This window comes from Periophthalmus magnuspinnatus, chromosome 16 (genome assembly GCF_009829125.3).
Source record: "Periophthalmus magnuspinnatus isolate fPerMag1 chromosome 16, fPerMag1.2.pri, whole genome shotgun sequence".
In the NCBI taxonomy this organism is placed as follows: domain Eukaryota; kingdom Metazoa; phylum Chordata; class Actinopteri; order Gobiiformes; family Gobiidae; genus Periophthalmus; species Periophthalmus magnuspinnatus.
The window spans coordinates 16,596,417-16,623,536 of NC_047141.1; the positions used below are offsets into that span (position 1 = coordinate 16,596,417).

The window sequence follows — 27,120 nt, forward strand, 5'->3', positions numbered from 1 at the left end:
AGGTGGAGCCTAAGCGCAGCCGAGTGAAGTCGCTTTCCAAGCAGCTGCTCTCTCTCTGCTTCTCTGACTGCTAGGCTAGCTGTAAACAACGCCAAAAGCCGCTGTTACGAGGAGCAACATTTAATGAGTGAACACGAGGTTATTTCTGCGGAAAGAGTCCACTTCAATCGGAAAAATCTTTCTTTTTTCCCCTCTAGATGTCTTCACCTCCCTGCTCAGATCGTCGGGCAATGAATGGGACTGATGCTGCCTAAATGAGCTAACCTGTCATCGGATCGCTCAGAAAAGACACGTTTTGATTGAAGGTAAAAATGCTGTATGTTTTTTTTTTTTAATAAAGTGCCGTAGTGTTTCCCTGTCACAGCGCTTCTCTGTATAAGCAGGGGTTAGTATAAGTGAAAGTGATTGATGGGTGATGTGAGAGAACCTTCCACCTGACGGACAGTAATTGCTCAAGACGCGAGTAGAAATGTATGACATCAAGCCCACGAAATCCAGTGAGTGTTGGCTGTAAAAGTGCTATTAAAGTGTTGTTACTCACTTATGCGTGTCACTATTAGGAAAAACAAGGCAATGTTACTGAATGCACACTTTGTTTATGTTTCAAAATTCACCCCATGCATAGGTTTTCCCCGAATAAGAGTGAGAGCTACTTATTTTATACATTTTGTACACGTTTTGCATCACTTAATATGAAATTTGCCCTACCTTTAGACCGGCATATGCCTTAAATTATTTGAATCTTTTACTACCTATTGTTAAAGTACGTGCCTTGGAAATCTTCAATCTAATATGGGCTAGGTTTTACAGCTTGTGCATAGTTAAGTTGAGAAAAGTAAAGTTGAATTCAAGTTTTCCGTTGTATTTTTGACACAAGTTTTCTTTAACAGATGCATTATAGAAGACAATCTTGCACAAAAATGAGGATAATTTGTTGCTGTAAAGCTGTTGCAAAGGGAAAGAAATTAGTTCACTTCAGTCGCTTGCCTTCCTGCTCTAATAATCATGTTATTTTAAGTGTGAGACATTTGCTATATTTGTAATAGCGCTGTAACAGGATTGCAGCTTTCAGCTGCAGCAGATTGCAGATAATGCAGTGTGTGGTTAATATAACAGTAATTAAACAACCTGCAGCTAAAAATCTGTTATTATAGTGGTCACCCAGCAGGCACTAAAATTGTGTTCAAACAGGACTAAACAAATTGAAACCCAGTGCATCATTTAGGACTGAGCTAATATTGAATCAGCTGTAGCCCCAGCCTGCATCTTCTACAGTGGTGTGCCCTACTACCAGAGGTTTACTGGTTACAATCTCGGGCAGTGTCTGTTGTCATTATGTCCAAGTCAAGGGTAATTTAAAGCCCATTCTACAGTTACTTTAAGGCTGGTGGTTGAGATTGAAGAAACGAAAGTGTCCATGGCAATGTAATAAACATTTTTACAGTTCAGTAGTGAATAGTAGGAGCCCAGATGATTTTAAATGATCATTTAGCTGTGCTTTGCAAAAGGTCTTGCCCTCTATTGTGCCCCGCTGAATTATTTAAAGGGGTCATCCATCTTTATCATACCGTTATTCTTAATATATATCTGTAGTTGTTTGTATTTTGATTGCTGCTATTTTGCTAGGTCTTTTATAGTGCACTTGTAACATGTTAACTCCCTGACTGCATTTCTCTCTTCTTCTGTCTTCTTTCATCTAAATCTCTATCTTGTCTTTGGGAATAATTCAAAGCTATTCTTCGCTACAGCTCACAAAATGCTGACTTTCCCAAAAACACAAGTTTGGATCGGCCTCTGTGAATACTTTTGCATGTTCAACAGAGAAATGTGCTCACACTGTCTCCATCTCTCTCTCCTTTCCCCCAATATCACTGCTATGTGTATCACCGGTCTTTTTGGTTGAGCAGATTTGAGTGGATTTTCAAAGTGTCACGGCTGATGCACTACAGTTCTTTTGTAAATAGATTAGGCACCATTTCAGAGCAGGCTTTTGCTACTCTAATAATCGTCTCTGCAAAGAAATCTGGGCTTAATCCTCTTTGGGAAAATATAGCAGAAGCATAGGCAGTAAGTCAGACCTGTTTCCAATCCCAGTGCATGTTGGACTCTGCCAAGGCTACCCTTTGTCACCGGTTCTGTACATTGTATTTATGGACAGAATGTCTAGGCACAGTTAGAGGCCAGAGGGGGTCCGGTTTGGGAACCATAGCTTCTCACCTCTGCTGTGTGCAGATGATGTTGTCCTCATGACTTCATCGAGCCAGGACCTGCAACATGCGCTGGGACGGTTTGCAGCCGAGTATGAAGTGGCTGGGATGAAAATCAGCTCCTGCAAATCTGAGGCCATGCTTCTTGACTGGAAAAAGGTGGCTTGCCCTCTCTAGCTGGGTGGAGAGTCCCTGCCTCAAGTGGAGGAGTTCAAGTATCTCAGGATATTGTTCACGAGTGAGGGAAAGATGGAGCATGAGATTGACGGGCAGATCAGTGCAGGGTCTGCAGTGATGCAGTCGCAATATTGCACTGTTGTGGTAAAGAAGGAGCTGAGTCTAAAGGCAAAGCTCTTGATTCAATCTATGTTCCTGCCCTCACCTAGAGTCATGAGCTTTGGGTAATAACCAAAAGAACAAGATGGTAAATGGTTACATTTTTATATAATGCTTTTACACCTTCAAGACACTCAAAGCGCTTTACATCAAGGAACCACTCACCCATTCACACACCAGTGTACGCAGACACTGGGAGTAAGGTGGGTTAAGTGTCTTGCCCAAGGACACAACGATAGCATTCATCTGTGAGGGCTGGAATTGCACCGCCAACCATGGATCTGACCACTCAACCAATGATGATTATGTCGAGAGCAGGATTTTCACCTGGAGGAGACCCCACGGGGAAGACCCAGGACACGCTCTCGGGCCAGTCTCTCGACTGGCCAGGGAACGCCCTGGGGTCCCACCGGAAGAGCTGGAGGAAGTTTCTGGGATGAGGCAAGTCTGGGAGGCCCCTGTGACCTGGCCCCGGATGAGCGGAAACCTGATATATGGGAAAAGGTGGCTGTGATAATAGTAAAAAATTACATATATGGAGTATTTCAGTGTCCTCTTAGAAATAGAATAAGCCAGGAATAGGTTAGATCTTTGCTTAAACGAGTGCGTACTGATGTTGTGCCCTTGGGGAAGACACTCCACTTTATCTTGTCCATGAATGTGGTGTGGGTGAGTGCTTGAGCCATTGGTGGTTAGAGGGGGCTGATAGTACAGATTTGCAGCCTTATCTTTGTCAGCCTACCCCAGGGCAGCTGAGGCTACCAAAGTAATAGTTTACCATCACCAGGTGTGGAGTGTCGCATTTGTGGTGTGGTCAGGCTCGAAGTAGCTGCAGGCTCCATTCTGATATGCAGCTTTATAGTTTTGTCATACAAGATAATTATAAACATCAGAATCAGAATCAGAATCAGAATCAGAAGACTTTTATTGCCATAGTCTGTGAACACAGTTCACAAACTAGGAACTTGCTTCGGTGAAAAAGTGCAACATAAACACACTGAATAAATACAAATACAAATAAGGGCATGCACAAAGTTAAAAAGATATGTTTAAAAAAATCAAATGAAATACTTAAAAGGAGAAAATATGTACAATAGCAGCATCAGAACATAGTCTGCCAAGAAGTAACAGAATATTCATGTTTGCTATGTGATATTGACCTCATTTTTATCAAAGAAAATCATAGCACTGTATTTTCTGTATTATATGTCTCTCCAGAGTATAAGTCGCACCAGCGAAAAAATGCATAATAATGAAGAAAAAAACGTATATAACTCACGCTGGACTATAAGTCGCATTTTTGGGGGAAATTTATTTTACAAAATCCAAGACCAAGAACAGAGAACAGATATTTTGGGCAAGTTATAATAATGACAATGAAATAGAGAACAACAGGCTGAATAGCAGTACAGCACGCTAACACAACACATTTACCGGTATAAGTTTCTGGTATGTTAATGTAAGATATTAACAGTTAATTAAATAACTAAAGCATGACAAAACAAGCTAACAAGTTTACTCTCAGTCTCACTCCAAATCCATTGAATTCTTCATCCTCGGTGTTGTTTCTGAACAACTTCGCCTGCTCTGGAAGAAGATGAAGCGCCGCGTCCGTTCCCGTGTGGCTGTCATACTCGCACGGTTGTCAGTGTTAAATAAATTATATCTTTTAATAATTCCACAATAAGTCGCATCTGAGTATAAGTCGCACCCCCAGCCAAACTATGAAAAAAAGTGTGAATATAGTCCGGAAAATAGAGTCATTTGCATTTTTTGATTTTATGCATATGTAATAATAGAAAATACATTATTAGAACAGATGGCTATATGAACACATGATTACATTTGCTTTATGTCTAGAAAAGCAATTAAATTCTGTGTCCCTTCTTCTATTTCTACTAAGAATGGTGAGATTTCTCTATTTGATCACGTCTTATTGAAAACTGATGGGAGGTCAGGACAGAGGCCAAGGACAAGCTCATTCAGCGTTTTCATACTGTGTCATAGTGTGTGATTTGAAAGACAAACTAAAACAGAGCATGTACATTTATTTAGCCTTTAGTGACTTTGTTCTTTTCATCTCTCACTGTGAAATCCACCTCTACGAGCTTTCAATCAAGAATAGTTGAATAAACAGCAAATGCAGACCTTGCCTGCCTTGAGTGTGTATGAGTGTGTGTTTTTTCTGTTACAAACAACAATATATACAGCAATTATGTTTTAATTGATGTTTTTTTGTTTGGGTTTTTTTCATAATTGGATAGGGACAGTGCATATTAAACACATCTGTAACAGTTAGAGTGTAAATATGCCAGATTATAGCAAAGATGCTTATTTCCATCTGTTGTCCCTAGGCAGGTAACACAGAGGAGAATTACAAAACATTACTAAAAAGACAACACAGAACAATTCAATCCCAGTTGAAAGTGCACAGACTTTCCTTTCATCCATTTTAAGGTGCGATTTGTAAAGTGGCTAGTGTTGGACTTTCCCTTTATTGTCAGAGGAGATTTTTCCAATAATGAGAGCACCTTTGACAGAGAGCACAGTCTGTCCAGATGTCTACGTGGTACCTCATAATACTGGTTTCTTTAATATACTTTCCATTGGTCATCATGAGGAATCTTGATTCTCAGTTTGATTTTTCCATATATTGAAAAAAATTGCATTTTCTTTTTCTTTTTAATGGGCATAGATAATAGATTGATATAGATTTAGATTGCTATAGATTTAAAGTTGTTGATATCAATAAAAAAAAGTGGATACCTGATGTTACAGCAAGTTAAATATTGGATATTGCAAAACTATTTGTTTGCCAATTGTTTAGTTTTTACTGTGTGGTTGTGTAAAACTTGCAGAAATGATATAATAACAATATAATACTATAATACTATCCTTGCACTAAAATGACCTGTTCAGATATGAGCACTCCTCCCTTTAGCGTCTATATGTGTCCTTTTTGTACCTCTCTCTCTCTTGTCCCAGGGCAGTGTTGAAATGCCAGTCTGCTGCAGCGTTCCTTTTCGCTTGTGTCCTTTTCGGTTTGTTCCTTTGTCCGTCTGTCACTTCCTCATCAGCCCCGTTTCTCCCTGGGCTCCTTCGGGACCAGCGCCGACTCACAGTGGATGAGCATGCCTTAAAACTCCTGCATTTTACACAAGGATGGTTAGGACAGTGTCATTGATGTATGATGGAGAAGGCAGTTGCGCATTACTTACGTTTTGACTTAGGGTCACTTGAGTTCTTGAAAATATAAATTCAGGTTAAACCACACTAAAATAAAACATTTAGACATTAACTGAAAATAAAATTCAAGAAAAAAGTAGGATAAATCTAAATTCTATGGACTCTTTTGTGTTTCTAGAAAAGACAGTGGGGTGACACTGACTTTTTTGGGATATCCCAATGACAATATTCAGATCATATTATGGCAGTCCATCAAAAAGTGTCAAAACATGTCTGTAAATGTCTTGGTTGAGGTTCAAGTATCTCACAAAACATGCATGGACTGTTTTAATCAGCTCTTTTCATGAGGTTTATATCTTGTGTATTCTTTATACTGCAGATTGGCCTTTAATCTTGGTTTGTGCTGGTGATTTAAAACTACAGCTGATGTGCAAAAAGTGCCAAAATATATCTATATCTACCAACCTATATATCACTATCACTATGTAATATCATACATCTTTTGTTAAATCTCTCGCCTCTAATCAATGGTAAATTGTGTTAAAGACCCTGTAAATTATTGCTGAAAAAATGTGCATACAAAGTAATTGGTCATTATTGGAAAATAATATTTATGACATACAGCCCTTTTGTTAACCAGTGCATCATTAGCACAGAGACTTGTAATGTGTCTAACAGATTGGGACCATTTCTGACACTATCGTCATTGTGATGCACCAAGTCTATTTTTCACTCCCAAACTGGATGATGGCATGTCTCCGCATTTATGAAGCAACAGCTCTCTGCGTGGATACTATTAATGATCCATATCTTTCAGTAAAACTACCTCATACTGGTTGGTGTTTTGAGTCATTACACACCTAACCTGAACCGTACCATAACTTTGGCGACCACTTTTACTATGCTACAGCTGTTGATTTACATGGCCATATCAAATGACAAATAAAATCACGCAGTACAATAATCCCTTCTTTAAAAACCTGAGCTGATCCATTTTGTAAATACCCTTTGCATTACTTCATGTGCGGCTTATAGATTTATGTCCCTTCATAGCATGATGGCCCTGAATCCTCTCCTGTGTTTGCTGCAGATACCAGTTTTGTCCGAACGTGTTGACACTGTGGAGATGCCATGTGAAGGAAGGTTGTCTTTGTATAGCCTGATAATGGCCGCAGGGACATTAATTCTCACGCGTGCCACTGTGAGCTCCGCAACGCTTGATGTGAACTGACACACCACATTTAGTTCAGGCATAAAGATGACAGCCAATGAGGACGCTCCATGACGGCCAAACGATATGGAATTGCCGCAGAGGAAGAGAGAAGAGAAAGAAGCAAAGAAGGAGACAGGAGATAGGGCGCTCCTCTAGGCTCTTGTACTGGCCTAATGCAATGCTTGTCAAGGATCGGCAAGGTGATTTGAAAGGTGAATGAAACACAAGCTTGGAAAAGGTTAACGCAGACAGAGAAGCTGGTTGTAAATAGCAAAAATATGATGATCTGGGGACAACAAACAGTGCCGGGAGGTGATGTTATTATTTCCCCCTGTCTTTAGCGCTTCCACTTTCCAGGATTCTCATTAAAATGCATTAGGCTGCCCTGGCCGCTCCGCTCTCTCAGCCACCGCCACATCATTGGGGTGCTTATCATCTCCAGAGCAAACGTAGGCGCTAACCGCTAACATCAGCTAAACCGCGGATCTAGTGGCAGGCGGCTCTGAGTGACAGTTATGAGGAAGAAAGAAAAAAGAAAAAAAAAAATCTATTCTTGTGAGAATAAAAGTGAAATGTTTGGTCCAAAAAAACAGTAAGAAGCTATTTAATTGGGAGGTATGATGGAACTGTGGGGATTGCTATGATGAAGAAAAAGTTTGGCCATGCAAAAAGTTTGAGGTTTATTTTTAGTCAGGTTGGGTCATTAAAGGTCTGGTACTGCAGCCTCTTTCTGTAATTGAAATGTGGAGGCAGCTGAAGATGTTTTTTTATCCACTTTTTTGGAAAAGTTAAATTAAAGCTGAAGTATCTAACCAAAAAATAGCCTAAATAAAATGCATGTTTTTTTTTTACTTTGGTTGTTTTTATTGTACTGAAAAACAGAAAAATGTTGTTGGTGGCTCAAATTTTCCCATGCACAATGTACAAAGTATGGCTTTAACTTTCTATTTCCATAGAATCATATAGGTGATGCCATCTCCAGAAAGTTACATACTGTAGAGACATAAGGAACTCACCTACTCTGATGTATGACGAGGCAACTTAGTGCAAGTCTATTTGGAATTTGTCATTGTTTTTATTAAGTCAGACCATTGGCCTCTATTCAGTATTCATCACCAACGACCTCACATACCTACATATTCACGCAAGTAAAGGGGTGTTTCTCCCAAGGACACAACAGTATAAAATGGCTGGATAGTACTTATTGTTGGACGACTCTATAAGAATAACTAATATTGTCATTGCTTCGGTTTCAGTGATGGGGATCAGACGTGTACAGAATAATCATTGAGATAATTTAAGTCAATATAATAAAACAAAATATATATATGATTGTGTTATTTTGGAAGCAAAATGTTGTCATGACAGGTCTAGGTTCAGCAACAGTCTGTGCTCAAAGAATGAGGTCAGCTGACTACCTGAATATACTGATTGACCAGGTTATTCCACCAATGGAGTTTTTCTTCCCTGATGGCACGGGCATATTCCAAGATGACAATTCCAGGATTCATCAGGCTCAAATTGTGAAAGAGTGGTTCAGGGAGCATGAGGCATGGATTGTCCACCACAGAGTCCAGACCTTGACCCCATTGAGAATCTTTGGGATGTGCTGGAGAAGGCTTTGTGCAGCGGTCAGACTCGACCATCATCATTGAAAGATCTTGGTGAAAAATTAATGCAACACTGAATGGAAATAAATCTTGTGGCATTGCAGAAGAAACACTGCCACAGTTAATGCATGCTGTAATCAAAGCTAAAGGCAGTCCAACGAAATATTGGAGTGTGTGAGCTTTTTTTTTTTTTTTGGTGGTGGTGGTGGTGGTGACATTTTTTTTTTTTTTGGCCAGGCAGTGTATATTCTCATCTAATTGTCACTGTATAATTTAATATCTTTATAGGTATACTGGAGTTATGCTTTTTGTATCAGAATCACTATCTGTGTATGATTTTTTTTTTCCTTTCATTGCTTGAAGGTCAATGTAAAGTGACTAAAATACACTCCGTACTGAAATGCATATTGATTTTAATGTACAATCCCTTGGCACTCCGTCTTTGTCAGCTCTGACCTTGTTAGGACTTGGAAAACTCGCTGAACAACTTCAAATCCACAGTTCATCTTTTCTTCGATGTACTCTGTGTGCATATTTTATACAACTCCAGAACATGTATTGTGGGCGGCATGCCTCAGGATCTGCAGGGTCAAGAAGCACAAGAACTCTTCCCTCAATGTCTGAGCTGGCAGCCTGTACATCATGAGCAGATTATGCTTAAGAGCATTTCTTCTTAGCTATAAATATTTTAATGGTACTGTAAATATGCTAAACTATGGGAAAAATGGTTGTAGAATTTACAGGTTCATTCTTTACGAGTTGTCTTCACGTGGGAGTGTGCAACGAAAATGGGGTGAGCGTCGTAGTGAAAGTGGACATGTTTTATATTTTTATTAGCATTTAAGAATGGAGATGGAAAAGTGTTGCATCATCATTAGGTTCCTCAGACTTGTTCTTTGCTGGTTTCATGCACGTTTGAGAAATTCTGCATTGTACTACATTTGAGTCTTGAGTGCTCAGAAAACTGCTGTTTCACCTACCCCTATCCTCGCCCACTTCTCTGTACTTATTCAAAAACTACGGGTCACTACGGGTCATACATGAAGGGATTAAAAAAATGTCAGATAGCCATTTCTCAACAACAATTTTGATGATGAAATTCCACTATCAAAAGCTGGGGCTTCAGTGGTTTTCTTTTCTAGTGTCAAGCCTTATTAAGCTGTTTTAGACCGATATTACAGTTTAAAATTAACAAAATATAAACTACTGATCTACGTATTTTAAACTTTTATACAAAATACTCTGGTAAAGCATAATATGTCTTCTTTAACTGTAACACTCAAATCCACTAACCAAAAATTACTTATTCTAATTAGGCATTTATAATTGTTTAATATCGCTTGAGAGAACTTGAACATGGACACGAGGGTTGAAATGGAGATGGTCAGACTTCCCACTCCCCAGACAAGACTATCAGGTGGTGAGACATATCCTGATACCTCATCCAGACAAAAATATACACAACAAAATCCAGAGTGACTTCCCCTGAGGTGGTGGAACAGCAGCTCTACAACAAGCTCCTTTGTTAGCTCTTTCAAGTCTGTTTGCATTCCCAATTGTCTTCCTTCAAATGGATGAGGAACCTGCTTTGAAGGAGCTTTTTTTTTCTGCAGCTCCTTATCTGCTTTTTGATTGTTCAAGTCAAAATTGCAAGTACAAAGGCTTGTGCTGATGTGAATGAGCTACTAAAGCTGCACTGTATAACGTTTCTGGTTATCAAGATGTTATTCCTTTGCCTGGAATGCTGGCAGAAATTAGTGGATGCTTTTTCAGAAAAGTTCCATTGATCTTTTTAATGCTATTTTTGAGAGTTGCACAATTTGGTAAGTGTTCCTACTTTAATCATGACAGCCTTTTAAACCATTTGTCATCATCTCAAATACCCATTACGTCAGGTAACACAGGTCAGTGGAAAAACAAGCTTTATTTAAGAGATTTTGTCTGAGAGTAAATTTAGTGTGTGATTCCGCTTTCTGCTTTTATCAGTTGTGGTTTGAAGAAGCCTATTATTTTCTAACTGCCTCTAATAAAGTGTATTGGCCCTGTACCAAACAGCAGCAGAGTCGGAGTTGGCTGCAAATGGTGAGGGTCAAACCAAAGCAGTGATTTTCTCAGCAGTGGTGCACATCCAGAGCAGAGACGAGGCGATGAACAGATAATAATGGAACCACAGAAAAAAATATTAGAATAGTTACCCTTTAGAAATCTGTATCAGAAAACACTATGCTGCAGTGCCTTCAAACATCTAATCTGTTTAGAAAATACACATCAGCGATAAAAGGTCAATTACTATAGTACTAATATTTACTATATTGACTTATCATTCAATACATGACATGGGGGGTCAACAGTTATCATGGGTACTTTTTCTTTGTGCTAGTGGGGAACTTTTTGTTATTATTTTTTTGTGCGATTCGATTTTTTTAATATGACTCATCATGCTTTATTAATTTCTCTTTGTTTTTACACTCATCTTGTCCCAATCAGCCCAGAGATTTATATTTTTACATTATGTAGTTTCTGAGAAAAAATGTTGTCCACATATGAGGACATTCGTTCTACGTTTTAATCATTATGATCGAACATTTGTATAATGATTTGCTAAAACTATTTATTAAGTGCCTGAACACAGCAGCATTTGTCCTGAGTCTAAAAACAAAATGAGAAACAACAACTGTGCCTCTTGGAACAATGTCTCTCATGTGAAGTGTTGCTGATAAGTGCATGAAGACATATGCTTTTACAAAAAAATTATAATAACATTCTAAACTTTTAAAAATTCATGCATTGTTGCTGTTCTTGTATACTGTTCTTCTTCTAAAAAATTGCATTGTTTGCATTTGCACAACCCAAAATGTGTTGTCCACATATGTGGACGTCAGGTCCTAGGAGTATAATTCTGCTTTAGGGTAGGCATAATTTAGTTTTAGTTTAATTAAGTTTGAATTAAAACTATTCAAATGACATCAAAATAAATATAAATTACTGTAATCTTCCAAAAATGGGTATACAAGTGATGTTTCTACCCATTTGTGGTTAATTTTACAGTCCATTCATGTTTTGTGCAATAAGTGAACCCTAACCAAAACATTTGCAGGCATATTTTAGCCCAAATGTGATGCATTCATAAAATATTGTCTATTATTTTTTTATCAATATAATAGAAAAAACAAATATTTTTTGTTAATATCGCCCATCCCAAATCGTTGGATAACTCCTATTTTAGACCTGCCTCCATTTTTCATTACACAACTGTTGGTACAGGAAAATGTACAGGTTGTTGAACGCAGCTATTGTGTACAAATGCCCCCCGCTTTTCTTGTCAGTTGCCCAATTTGCTCCATTCCTGGAGCTCTCCACAGGTTGTAGAGTCTTGTTATAGTTGCTCCTCATTAAAGACAACAAGACCAGGGCCTATGTGAACCATTGTGTTGGACAAAGACAACACAATAAAATAAACAGACAAAATAAAGGGAAAACAGCCGAGCACTGCACCATATTATGTACGAGAAGTAACAGCAGCGTGAGTGTTAGCACAACAGATTTAGCAGAGCACCTGAAGGGCTGCCCCCAGGGGCTTGGTGACAGCTCCCATTTTAACATGAGGAGATTCAAACGGGACGGGCCCAGATGTGACACGTTCACACTTCCCCTACTCCATCACCACAAGCAGATGCAACAGTTATACAAAAATATTCAGATGAGATTTGTCACTTTTCAACATTTTTAAAAGGTGTCACTCCTCTCAATTTGAATTGGTAATACTGACACATTTTTAACAAGAATTTTGAGTTGATGTCATTTTATTAAATAGGACCACTATCATATTCTGTGTGTCATGTTTACGTCGTTGTGGGGGTTGTAAAAACATTTACCCCAGATATTAATCAATACTAAAACTAGTATAAAATATATATTCACTTATAGGTAATGAAACTGAAAGTGAAAAATAATGCGTAACAGGACCTAAGAATAGTCTTGATCTTCATCAGACTAGTGCAAGACCACATTTAATATTAAGGGAAGTAGTACTACTGTGTTTTCACTCCGAATGTGGTATCAAAGTCAAGCCTTGATCCTCAGCATCCAAATCATCTCCTAAAATGGCATCACCAGTCATTACAGATCACCAGACTATATCCCATACCATAGTGCTGGGCGATATGACCATACATATCGTGCCATCTGGCATCACATTTGTAAAGGCATGGCTCCTGTGTATGTAGCTGAGTTGAGAAGGACAGCTTTCAAGTTCTTGATCCATCTCTGCAATGGAACTGAATGAGTGGGACCGGCTACAATGCTTTGGTCACCGTCTACAGCTAGCCATTAATAAGTACTGTAAATGTACTGTACCTCTGCCACAGCTGTTTTTATTTGATACATTTATATTGCTGCACTAAAATGTGCACTGCCTGGCCAAAAAGAGTCATAAGATTTATTTCTATCCAGTGCTGCATTAATTTTTCACCAAGATCTTACATTGACGATGGTAGAGTCTGACCACTGCACAAAGCCTTCTCCAGCACATCCCAAAGATTCTCAATGGGGTTAAGGTCTGGACTCTGTGGTGGACAAATCATATGTGAAAATTATGTCTCATGCTCCTGAACCGCTCTTTCACAATTTGAGCCTGATGAATCCTGGCATTGTCATCTTGGAATATGCAAGTGCATCAGGGAAGAAAAACTCCATTGATGGAATAACCTGGTCATTCAGTATATTCAGGTGTCAGCTGACCTCATTCTTTGAGCACAGACTGTTGCTGAACCTAGACCTGACTCGTACCTATTTGCTTAGTTAAATCTGGGTGGTGAATTTATTTGGGCCAGGCAGTGTATGTTTCTCATTTGTGACAGTTCAGTTAAATATCACGTCAAAATAAATTTGGAGAAAACTAAGCAATGAAATTTTTGTCAGACGTTTCAGAGAATAACCGAAAACATACTTTATTGTGGTATAACGTGATATATATCGTTATCGTGATATAAAATAATCCATATCATGATATGATTTTTTTCCATATCGCCCAGCACTACCAAACCAATAACCTTGTGTTGGGCTTTTTTTTTTTTTTACAAACTATAGTATGTGATTTATATGAATATATGGCATGTTATTACAGTGAGGTCCCTGATGATTGGTGCAACCTAATTTCTTCGAATAGCCTTCTTGTGTGGGAGAAAACTGTCTCCTTCATTATACCTGCCCTATAATGCGTATCTACATCATGGACAGTTGTTAGTGTGGCAGAATACAGTACATTCTTTAGAGGAAAGACAACATTCCACCCATGTTTATGCCTAAACTACTGACTCCCTTGTTTTAGTCCAGGTCTGAGCTAGATCTTGACTTTACTCATTGATGGTTTCTCAATGTTTGTAAAATCTTTGGCATAAGAAACAGCTCTGACCTTTGTTTTACTCTTAAATGCAAACAGCATATCACTCCAGTTCTTCTAATGAGAGTAAAGCCAATTCTCTTCAGGGTCAGTCCAAATTGCCACTTTGCAACACCTCTTACAAGCATTTGGATCCAAAGTGAAGTGCCGCCTTTTGTCTTCTAATCCTGCATGTTGTGAATGAATAGTTCAATCTTTAGTAAACAGTCTGCAGTCTGTAGCTGTTTTTAGTGAAGGGACATGAGGAGATGTAAATGAGTGCATTGTTCCTCCTTCTTTCTGGTTTTGGTGCAGTTGTAGTGGTGACATTTGCCGGAGCTGGGGTTGTTGGCGCGGACAAACTGCAAAGGGCATTTGGCGTGTCCCACTGGGAGATGTGTGTAGTGCGGGGGAGAGAAGGGCTGCGGCTGCTGGCTCTGCACGCCCCACAGCAACCTTGTCATTGTCTACCCAAGGAGCCAGTTGGACGTCCTAATGCAAATGTGGTTAGTGTTAAATATAAAGCTCTCGTTCCACCACTGGGCGATAAGCTATTAGAAATACTATGAGGCTGCTTTGGGCAAGTGCTAATGTATTCCCTTTGGCTTCTGTCACACCAAATAATCTTCCTCGCAGCATGCATAATTAGCTGGATTAGAATTGGGAATTTGGATTAGAATTGGGAAGTTGTGAATTTTGTTCTAAAAGAATGAAATGAAAATTCAATTGGTCTAGTGAAATGCCACTATGATGAGGCAGGGCCTCATAGCAGTACAGGAACTGTTCGGAAATGATATCATATAATTGCTGCAAACGTAATTATTCATTATTTTAGAAATATGTTAGCACAAACTAAAATTGTCACAGCACAAAGCAGCACAAACAAAATACAAATGATTTGTATAGTTTTCTGCTGTTTTCAAACACTAACATTTTGGGGGGCTGGATGATGTCATCAGCTAAAAATTAAAGTGCTAATATCTTCAGAACCATGACAGCACAGAAAAATAAAAGTTTTTACAGCACAAAATTGCACATATAAAGCACAAATGATTGGCACCATTTGGGCCTATTTGGAGCATTTAAAAACAAGAATCGTGAATTTCTCAAAAACTAAAGCAACACAAAGTAAAGTTTTTGCAGCACAAACGAAGCAGAAACGATTGGCATAGTTTTTGTGTCGTTGTGCATTTGATGGGGGGCCAACTTCACAGAGGTTTCTCTCAAACATCCTCGTGTTTCCGTATGCTGTGCCGCTGTGTGCATGAGGTCTCTACTGTGCACATACCTCAAGCTCTGCCATACAACCTTTCTGTGTGTCCAGACACAGACAAAGCCACCAATGCGAGCGCTGTTGCAAAAAAGCTGCCTGCGGTAGTTTTGGCATTTTACGTGTGTGTCTTTGAAGGGAAAGTTTTCTGTTTGTATGAACTCGCAGTTTGTTTTCAAATTGTAATCGGACTTAAATGGGGCGTTACATATTTCAGTCAAATGCAAATCAGAAGCTAGATGAGGCACTTTTGCAAAGGTGGGGTTCCACTATCGATGTGCAGTGAATTTATGAATGACGGGTAGTGAAGCGCCCTGCTCGTTAATGTTGGACAAATGAAATAGATCGAATAAGAGCTAAACTTAGTTTATTTCCATTCTGTATATGTAGGTTTAAATGAAAATACATTTTATTTTATAATTTTCACACGGACCACTAGGGGGCGCTGGCGGACCACCAGTTTGTGTGGCATTGATTTAAATCAGCACAATTTTTATCAATGCATTAGTGTAACGTGCCAGTTGTGGATTTTATTAATAGTTGTTAATGTGAAACTTTTCTTACTATGTTTTGGCAACAGTCGCTATTTGACCTTTTTAAGTTTATCTTAATTTTTTCTTTTTACTTTTAGCTATTTGTCAGAATAAACAAGATTTGGCTGAAAAGACATTGCAGTTTTATATTTTGGCTCCAGGCTTTTGTTACTGTCCCACTGTTATTTTGTTCCTCAGTTAAATGATTGTTGAAAGCTGTTTGTTATAATTTGCATATTTTTACTTTATTCTACTACTTCAATGTCCTTTTACCCTTTTGCCCACCAAATACAGGCTAAAACCACAGTACAGTAGCAGTTTCCTCCTTGAACTGTATTTCATTTGTGCTTTTGGCTGCTGCATATACAATGAGCCCACTGTACTGTATCCAGCTCTTTGATTCACATTTCCTCTGACTGGGAACGACATCTTGTCACAGGAAATAACATTAACCTTTATTTATGTGCTTATTATGCAGCAATGTTTTTTTAAGCAAGTGAAGAGAATTGTTTTTGGTAGGCCCCACTCGTCTTTTGATATTTTTAGAGACACCATTTGCATATAGACAATAAATATCTTACGTTTGGCTGCCTTTCCAACTGCCTTATTGTCAACATAATTTTCAACTTAAGTCTTAAAATACACAGCAGATCTAGTTCACGGCAGCAGTTGTCCCTGTAAGGTCAATAAAAAGGGGAGTGTGGCCACTGCTCCTGTCAACACTGGCCCACATTTGAAATAGAAAAAGTAGGTTGTGGTCATTACAAGATCAACATGCTTTTGTAATGGGCATTGGGGACATAGTTTAAAACAATTGAAGACTATAAGGTCAAAGAAAAATGGATAAATCATTGTTTCAACCTGGAAAGACTCAAGACAGGCACAGCAGAAAAGCAAGTCTTTGTTGAATGAGTTATCTTTGGCTGAAGACATTGCGATGAACGGCGTAGCAGTTAGAAGACGTTCAGGAGATGTCTTCTCCCTGGTGCCTGGACCCTGGTGGTGGTCGAGGTGAGGAGACTGAGGGAGTGAAGGGACGATGAGATGATGCAGAGCCTGGGGAGATGGTGGGGCGCAGCACGAACTGATGCGGCCATGCATTTGCGATGGGAGTTTAAATAGGGCAGAAGGGGCGCTGGTTGGATGAAGAGGAGGGGCAGGAAGCAGCAGGGAGGAGTAATAGGAGTGAGGTGATGAAGGCTGAGGAGCAGGTGAACTCTGGAGAAGCGGTGAGTAGACGGGAGCGGAGGTAAATCTTCCAGAGTGAATTTACGCTAGCTCCATATTATAGGTCACAGATTAAACATTTTAGGCAGAATATAAGATAAAACAAGAGCACTATTGCAAATCAGTTGAATTAAACTAAACTAAGACTACAAGATTAATCACAATCTAATTGAATCTGCAAATTGAATGAACGCGATTAGCAATTTTTGAAGTTCCATCATTAACTCAACTCAATCATTAACAACTAAATATCCTGTCTTATTCTGCCTCAAAAACTATTAACCCTGTTCAAACATGTTCCTTAATGTATTATGAACCTGTTTATATTTCAGTATTTTTGTCAGTTCTTCTTGAATTTTGAACGGAATCCTATTATTAAAGCATAAACCATGAATCTAATCACAATCCTTGCTAGAATAATTGCAATTGATATTTTTCCCAAATCCTTAGGCCTTAAGCTAAAGCACTCAAGCTCAGAACTTGACTCAAAACACTATATAGCTCAGAGGTAGTTGTTTTTGTATCATTGATCCACTAAACCCCCTAATCTCACAAAGAATACTTTATTTTGATTTAGTTTGTAGGTTGTTGTCAGAAAATATGCAGATGGATAGTTAGATATCTACATCTAGACAAGCATTGTGATTTCTGTTTTATAAGATTCTGTTCTCATTTAACATTTTAACCCGGGTTGATGTATTCTGAATCTGAGCTATCCATCAAATATGCTAGCAATCAAGAGCTCGTCTTTGTCATGTTAAATTTACCTTCTGACTGTTTCTTATTCTTGAAAGCCTCATCATGTTCAGAGTTTGTAAACTGAATGTGAAATGACTTAACCTTTCCTCTTTAGAGGTTAAAATTTGCACAAGACAAAAGACTGCGGTGCCACAACCAATAAGATTCAACCAAAGCATGAGAAATACGGATTGTTGTTGTGGACATATTATATTACGAAGGGGCATTGATATTAAATAATCTACAACTCCCCAAATATGACCTTCTAATTTCCAAAAAACATATAAATAGTTGTGTTGCTGCATCTGCCCCATGTCTCCATGAGCAGAGACTTATTTCAGCACAATTGATTTATGGGTTTACTCTTGAAAATTAGTAACACAACTTCCCTTATACATAAATTGGCATATAGCAATTTACCACATCATCTAGAATCTTGGAACTCAGCAGAACCAACAGCGGTCTTAAAAGTGGTAAAAAGTTGTCTCTCAACAGGTGTTTTAGATTCAAAACTTTACAACATTTTGTACAAAATAAACAGGAGCCATTTTGTTTCCTCCTGAGTGGTTGAACAAGAATACAAAGCCCTCAAAGCCAATAGTAAAAGGAAGTATGGCTAAAGCCTTCCCTGCTGTAACCGGAGAGAGCTGCTATTGGGTTTGATGTATGGATGCCAGTGCTGCACCGCTGTGCCGGGAAATGGGCTTTTTACCCAGAGCTACAGGACAGGACTCATGTAGCATTTATGATTCATACCATTGCATTTTTTTCTCTTTGAAGCAAGGGAATAGTACTACTAAGGAAAACATTGTATATAATAATATGTTGTAGTTGTCTTGCCTGCATTTAGCATTGTTTCTAGTATCTACTTACCATCACGATTAAGGGGATGTGCAAACTTGCCTCATGTTACTGATAACTGGGGCTGGTGTAGGTAAGGTAGGTGAAATGTCTTGCTCAAGGACACAATATGAACAAGACGAGACTGGAATCAAACTGAACTGGAGATGGGAGAACTGCACTGTGAAATGTTATTGGACAGTTTTTTGTTTTTTTTTTATGTTTTTTTTTTATGTTTGTGTTTGTGCCTTAGAACAATATAAGTTTAACTCTCCCCTTCTTTTACTCTCCGTGCTAAGTCCCTAACCTTCAGGCCCTAAGCAGAATTTGCCTTTGGGCTCCTGCCACTTCAGTACCATTGTTGCCATTGCTAATAGCCACAAGTATAACAGTATAAAAACATGTAAGGTAGGGGGGAATTTTTAAATTCTACACAGTTTTTCCAGATTCCTGGTGCATTTTAATGCAGTTGGCTAAAGTGGACTTACACATCAATTCTTTATGTTAAAAAATGCTGAATTGGTTAGAGCAGCCAAAAGATGTACTTAAGCAAGGGTACACTTACTACAAAATTATATTACTCAAGAAGTATAAAGTTAGAGTCGCATAAGAGAAACTGTCTGGACATAACATCAGATTTATAATCATAAGATCATTTGATGTTGGTGTAATTGGAAATACTGAACATTAAGTAATGCATAAAATCTGATAACTTCAAAGAATGGGCCACAAAAAGACTTGCATTTGATTTTAGACCACAAAACAATCCGCCACAACCAAAAACAGCCAATGTAATAAACTGACTCACCTGCTGTTTTATCTGCAGGTCCAATGGTGTAAAGTGGGGCCATATTTCGAGTCCTCTCTGAAAAGTCACTCTTTCCCTAAAACGATCTTTCTCTGGGCTCTTCATGCATTGTGCCATACTTTAGATAAATTTAACTTCACTAACTTTAAGTCTAACACCCATTCAAATGTACCACCTCTGCCTCAGCACACCCAGAGCGCACCTCGAGGGGAGGGGGGCCTTTGCGCCGGTGTAAACGCGTACCTGTCCACACCAATGTCCGACTCAAAAATAAATGTAGGCAGCAGTGCAGCACATATTTAGGTACCAAAAATAAAACATATCTAATCATTCTGGAGGGATATTTAGACTAGAATAACACCTGAACGCTGTTTTCAATATGAATGCATGGGCTCTTGGGGCCCTCTGGTGGCCGTGGGGCCCTAAACAGCCGCTTAGTCCGTTTATAGACTGGGCCAGCCCTGATCGCAACACAATCCGCGTGCATAGCTCTAATGAAACTACTGCACATCGCATCAGGTTTGTCAAGTTGGTGTGTACAGTTTTGTATCATGCTTCTGGAGAATTGTTGTGTGAGAGCATGGGTGACATGGGCTTGTGGCCTGAGCATTGGATAGAATCTTACAGCTAACCCCAAGGAGAGTCAAAAGAGGGCCCGGGAGAGATTGCTAAATTACTGAAACATGCATAATGCCTCCTCTTTAAAAAACCCAAAGCAGATGGTAATGTGTGTATGTGTGTGTGTTTTTGTTTGTTTTTTAGGAAAGTGATTTAAACTGTGTTTTCAAATCAAACCGCCACTTTTGCTTTAGTGTCTATAACTTGACATGTTTTGACAGCTCACTTTTGAAATCCTAATATACCTGCAGTTCAACCTTATAGAAAAAAAACAGAGACAGAGACATCCCATTATCACTTCTTTTTATTTCAAACGTGGCCCGAACTTCACCCTCTCTCACCCTCAGCTTGAACTCTCCTTGTCAGCACGGGTAACATTTAGTTCACTATAAATTTAAAAGCAATGCGTGTAAGCTATTTGATTCAACACATAATCCTTCTAAACCTCTAAATCTCTTAGAGTCTACCTTGCATCACTGACTTCATAACATCTGTCTTTTGAATTTGATCACATTTCCTCACCCTGTTCCCAGTTACATATTGTACTAGTGCAGTGTCAAAAATATCCCAGGACCTCTCTCTTATTGTACAAAGTAAAAAAAAAAAAAAAAAGCTTGAAATGCCTGACAACTATGGGAACAAAAGGCAAGAAGTGTTTCTTGTGTGAAAAAAAAAAAAAAAAAAAACATGAACTGGAGAAAGACAAACAGTGAAAGTACAGGATGAGATGTATCAAGTTACAATCGTTACTCCCGATGGTAGGTGAGAGAAGCAAAATAAAAAGCTTGTGTGGTGTGAAAGCTGGAGTCACTGTTGCATGTGCGAGATGATATTGTGTGAAACATAGCGCACACACAGCAGAAAGAAAAATAAATTAGGTTGAAGATTTTTATTTGGATGGAAGTCAGTATGAGCAGGGTTTTTATCATGATTTGTGTGAATTCTTATTATGTGTCCAAAATATATTGTTCATAATCTTGCCACTGCATAATTTGTCATCTGTCTCAAGCTACTTATAAATTTTTAAATTATTGTTATACTTATATAGACTTTTTTCAGCATCGTACTTATTAGTGTTGTCACGATGCTGAAATTTCAAACTCAATTTTGATACTAATGAAAAGGCTTGATGCTCAAACAATTTTGATCCCACAAAGTTTAAAAAATTTAAAAACTGAAACTTTAAACACTAACTAATGGCTGTTTTTTAGTGGTGGTGGGGTTGGTGTTTCTTGATAATTTTTTTGATGGGAATTTGGTTACTATTATAAAGATTCCAAAACACTGCATTAAATCTTTCACAACATTATTATTGCATTATTTTTTCTTATATTAATATATCAATAACATATTTTACATAGTATTGTATGCACTGGAATATATAGTTGTACATTATAAAATTTCTGCAAAAAATGTGCTTGCTCAGCACTATGGAATTTTGAATGGTTACATTCTGTAATGAACAACCTTAGCAAAGCCATGAGAGGACTCCTTTGTAAAAACAACTTTCCCCTCTGCAGATTAATCCAGGTGAACTCTTCAGATAGTTGTTTAGCATGCTGGCTGCCTCGTGTTGGCTGGCAGCTGCTATCCATTAGCCCCTGGTTTGATTTAGTCTCTCAATGACTCACTTGTTCGGTGGGTATGCAGATGAGCCGGTAGAGAGCCGCGCCGGGTTGTTCTTTTCTCTCGCTGTAATTTGTCCTGACATATCCACAGAAGGTTAGCCCAGGAAAAAGTCTCATTTATTTGCCAAGGTAAACAAATGGTGCTAGTGAAGGTGGGAGTGTAATACTGGCCCTGGTGAATCATTGCATTGTGTAGCTCAGATGGACGAAGACAAAGCTTTAAAGGGCACTCTTTCAATTTCATAATTGCATATCGGTGTTCTTTTTTTCTTTGATGGCCCCACAAGAACTTGGAGAGTGCAGACCTAGTTTAAGATATGGGCACAATTTAATCATAGAGATTTCTAGTTGAGGGGTAAACGTGCCTTAGCCATAAAGCACCCATTAGGTCTGAAATAGATATGTTTATGGATAGAGCTCAAGTGGTCGAGGCTTATTTTCATAAACTTAAACAATACAGACTGCAAATAAGTGCCATTTAACTAAAAATAGTCTAATGTATTCCTTATAAGTCTGAACTTTGCTTCAAACACACAAATTGACCATTGATGATTCACTTAATTGCACAGCCTGCCTCATCCTTAGCTAAACTATCCTCCTTCTCTTTTGTTTCTCACAGTCCCACTGGTTGGCGGATGTCTCGCTCCCTTCCTCTTCGGGTGGAGCCTGGTTGGAGACAGGAGGTGGGCCCTGTGCAGCTGCTGTGATGAGGGCTTCAGTGGCCGGGTGCAGGATGACCCTCGGCACCCTCCTCAACGGGCTGCTGGTGTCTGTGGTCGCCGCCCTGCTTTGGAAATACTCCAAACTCAGTGAGCATGCTGCTTTATTGGAGGATGAACTCCACATGACCAGGCAATCCCAAGAGTTGTCCCAAGCACGAATAGACTACCATGTCGCCCTTGAGTCTTTGCAACAACATGGGACACAGATGGTTTGTACTGGGAAGATGCACACAGATCGCATATGCAGGTTTGACTACCTCTGTTACTGCTCGGACGCGGAGGAGTTTGTCTTTTTCCACTCAAATTCGTCAGTAATGTTGCCCAATTTAGGATCTAGACGCTTTCAACCCGCCTTGTTGGACTTGTCATCAGTAGAAGATCACAACACACAATATTTTAACTTTTTAGAGCTACCAGTCGCAGCATTGAAATTGATGCCCAAGCCAGTATTTGTGCCTGATGTGACTCTTATCTTAAACCGTTTCAATCCTGATAATTTAATGCACGTTTTCCATGATGACCTTTTGCCTGCTTACTACACCATGAAGCAGTATTCGGACCTGGATGACGAAGCTAGGCTAGTTTTCATGGAAGGGTGGAGTGAGGGACCACATTTTGATTTATACAGACTTCTTAGCAGCAAGCAGCCTCTATTGAAAGAACAATTGAAGAACTTTGGCAAGCTTATGTGTTTTACAAAATCGTATGTTGGCTTGTCAAAAATGACCACATGGTACCAATATGGTTTTGTGCAGCCGCAAGGACCTAAAGCCAACATTCTGGTATCAGGAAATGAAATTCGGCAGTTTTCTAAAGCTTTGATGGACAAAATGAACATTTCAAGACCACAAGAATCTGATGCTAGCGCTGAAGATGATAAGGACAAAAAGGAGGATTACATTGTCGTTTTTAGCCGTTCGACAACACGGCTAATTTTGAATGAAGCAGAATTGATCATGGCACTTGCACAAGAATTTCAAATGCGAGTGGTCACAGTGTCCCTGGAGGACCAGTCTTATCCTAGCATAATTCAAGTCATAAGTGGGGCTTACATGTTGGTTAGCATGCATGGAGCACAGTTAATAACATCACTGTTTTTACCAAGAGGTGCTGTAGTGGTTGAGTTGTTCCCGTTCGCAGTCAATCCAGAACAATACACCCCTTACAAGACATTGGCATCTTTACCTGGTATGGACTTGCACTACATTTCGTGGAGAAACAGCATTGAAGAAAACACTATTACACATCCAGATAGACCGTGGGAGCAAGGAGGCATCAGTCACTTGGAAAAAGTTGAACAGGAAAGGATACAAGCCAGCAAAGATGTTCCGAGACACTTGTGTTGTCGGAATCCTGAATGGCTTTTTCGAATCTACCAGGACACCTTGGTGGATATACCCTCATTTTTGGACACACTCAAGGAAGGTATGAAAACAAAACCCATATTAAAGAAGTCAAAAACAGCAACTTTGGTACACCCAGGAAGAGTTAGAGAGCCTCAATGTCAGACTTCGGTTCAAACATCAAATGAGGCCAAACTCACAGTCTCTTGGCAAATACCGTGGAATTTAAAGTTTTTGAAAGTACGAGAAGTGAAATATGAAGTTTGGATACAAGAGCAGGGAGAAAATACCTACATGCCTTACATCCTTCCACAGCAAAACTATACCTTTTCAGAAAATATCAAACCATTCACAACTTACCTGGTTTGGGTTCGGTGTATCTTCAACAAAACTCTACTAGGACCTTTTGCAGATGTGCTCATGTGTAGGACCTAGTCTGTAACGTACAACTGGAAACCTCATTTTTGTTACTTTGTTCAGTGACTTTTCCACAGGGTCTAGACCGTTTCTCAAGAAGGCAAACTTCTTCAAATAAGGGAATGACACTACTAGAGTTTAAGCAGATCTATTTATGTGCGAAATGAAATTGTTTTTAGTGGTAGACGACACTGATTCCTAAACTTTTACAGTATGCAATGTAGCTTTTTTGTCAATGGTAAGAAAGATTTTAAAATAGATTTTGTACGTTTTTTGACTTGTGTTTGACTGTTTGATTGACTGTTGTGGTTAATTTCATCAGAGTCCAGCCAAAACCAAAGTACCTTTTTGAGTTCTGCCAATCATGTTCCATGCCATATCGCTTTACTTTGGTGTGTAGACCTATTATAGACCTATTATTATTGATATATAGTAATTTAGCTACTCCACCATACCACCTAATGACACCATGCAGTAGAACCTATTGTCACGACACTAAAATTCCCAACTATATTTTAACACTAAGTAACAGAACTCGGTATTGATTTTCAACATCCTTTGATCTAGTTTTGATAAAGCTCAAAATAATTCTAAAATTGTTCAGGAATGGTTACTTTTTTGTACCTTCTCAGATGCATATACTAGTTTAAGTAATAGTAAGTGATAAATGATTTGAGATGCTACCCTAGTAGGATCACATGTATGAAATAAATATGTATGTACTCATATATTCGTGTGAATGAAACAAAAATCTAGGCATGTTTGGAAGAGAAATCATTACAAAACGTCAAAAATTCTGGAACTTGTCTTGAATTGGCCCAAAACTGAACACAGTCCCGTCTGTCAGAAATACACCGTCCCTAGCATAGACAGTAAAATCTAAAATTTGTAAGGGTCACATTGTGTACTTGTGTCCATTGTTAGTTCTTTGCTTCCTCGTCCTCCATTTTACTCAGTTTGTTATCTACAGCGACACTGCTAATTATTGTGTGCTGTGCTTGTCCTGCCCAGTCAAAACAAATCTGCTTTTCTGCACAAATTATTTATTTAACTTATTCTAATTGCCACTAATTAAAACACTTACATAATTATAATTTCATGAAAGGCAAAGAAGCTGAGGCAGTTTCACTTGGCTGTAATTAGCGTTGCAGATTTCTGTTCCTACGAGCTTTAGTTGGCTTTCTTTACATTTGGGTTTTGTGTTATGGCTGAATAACATTTTAATTATATAGTAAACTCAAACATTGCCTCTCAGCAAAGTTTTACATTAAGCTTTCCAAATTGTTCTTTCTTTCCTGTTTTATTAGCAACACTGGAATGAATGTGAGAATGAAATGAAGTGACATTGAAGGTGCAGGTGTTTTCGACTGGTCAATCCAAAGGCGAAATTTTTATTTTGCGGTCTGATAATGAACTCTGTATCTGCATTTGAAATAGTTTTTATTCCAGATGCTTTTCCTAACACAATCCTACATTTATCCTGCTTTGTGATAGCGGAGGATCTGCCTCTAACCCTTTGTGACTAGAACTGTTGAAGCATAAATTTTGTTTACGCGGCAGAAAATCTATTTATCAGTCATTTTGTTTTTGCTGCTCTGTTTTTAACCATAGCCATTTTTAATTGTTGCTTGACATGCTGTTATTCTGAATGCACATTGAAGAGATTATTATTGTTATTTTGGTCCATGTTGAGACTGTGATGTGACTTAGCTGTGTATTTGATGAATTGTCGGTTAGATTTTCTGCTGTCAGTCACATAGAGCAGATGAACTCTATGTTTTGAATGAGAGAATGTAAGTTTGTGTTTTTTAGTGAGTAGTGAGGAGTTTGCTTTTTCATTGACTGTGATTGAATAAAGAGTATTTCTTACACTTTTGTCTCTGCAGTGTCTGTTATTCCAGGGTGTCCTTAAACAACACCAGAACTGATCAGCATTCTCACCTCAGAGCAAGAAGAGACTAACAATCTTAGGGGGAGGACAAATTCCCTTTTGGGATCATATCTTAACTTTCACAGTATGGCCACATGTTTATGTAATATTGCACACTTTTTATTTGAAAACATTCAGCAGCACACTAATTATTTAAACATGACCAAATTATAAAATGTAGGGAGAAAAATGTGATGTGAATATTGTCTGTGCCACTGGGTCTGACTCTGGTGATTGTTTTGCTTTCTATACCAATTTAGAAGTTCGAAGCACACTCCGAAATGGTAAATTATATAAAAACTATATGCCTGTTTGAAAACAATTACTGTTTTGGGTTTTTTTTTTTCAAAGCACACCTGGTACTAAAACAAAACTTCACTAAACATAAGATAAAATGGAATGCTTTCTCAGTAAAAGGTAAGGCATTTTAGGAGATTGCTTTTTGGATTACAGTGTTGAGTTTAGCCGAGTTTGTTCAGATCAAGGTCAGGTACTTCAGTCCACTCACTCAGTGTCCTTTCTCTGGATGTTCTATGGTGTGGGGACAGTAGACCATCACTTGCAGAAGTTTACCATCTCCTTGGTTTTCCCTGCATTTTTGAGGAGATAGTTCTGCTTCCACAAAGTCCTGAGTCCTCAGTATCCTCCATTACCGTTTCCCATGATAAGGACAAAAAAATTGAGTTAACTTCTACAGAACTCCTGCCCATGTTGTGTCTGAAGTCTGCGGTGTGAGGGTGAAGAGGAAAGTGGTGAAAGCCCACTATGGGTGGGCAATATATTGCTACCAGTATTAATATTGGCGGATATCGATTTTCAATATATTCATATCATCATATTGATATTCAGTACTGATATTTTTTCAGCTCTACCCCAATCTGTGTGTGCTGTGAGGAAGCTGGCTTGATGTGGTCGAAGTAGGAAGCAGAATGAATAAATAAGTGGTCTTTTACCAAACAAATTTATTTAAAAGTCTACTTTTGTTGGCCACAAAAAAATCTAAGAAAATAACATAAACTGTTCAAACAAAAACAGAAAATGAGCAACTTAAATTAAATCTGCAAAACAACCATGTGCACACGACTACACTGAAATCCTCTTGAACTTCCACTGC

At 38.7% G+C, this 27,120-nt stretch overlaps 1 protein-coding gene across 1 annotated transcript; it reads left to right on the forward strand.

The window, feature by feature from the left end:
* On the forward strand, window positions 1-25,945 carry pomgnt2 (protein O-linked mannose N-acetylglucosaminyltransferase 2 (beta 1,4-)). Its single transcript, XM_033981603.2, has 2 exons — window positions 1-305; window positions 22,214-25,945. The coding sequence occupies exon 2, from the start codon at window positions 22,301-22,303 to the stop codon at window positions 24,092-24,094; it is 1,794 nt and encodes a 597-aa protein (XP_033837494.1). The 5' UTR covers window positions 1-305; window positions 22,214-22,300; the 3' UTR covers window positions 24,095-25,945.
* The last annotated feature ends 1,175 nt before the right edge of the window (window positions 25,946-27,120 follow it).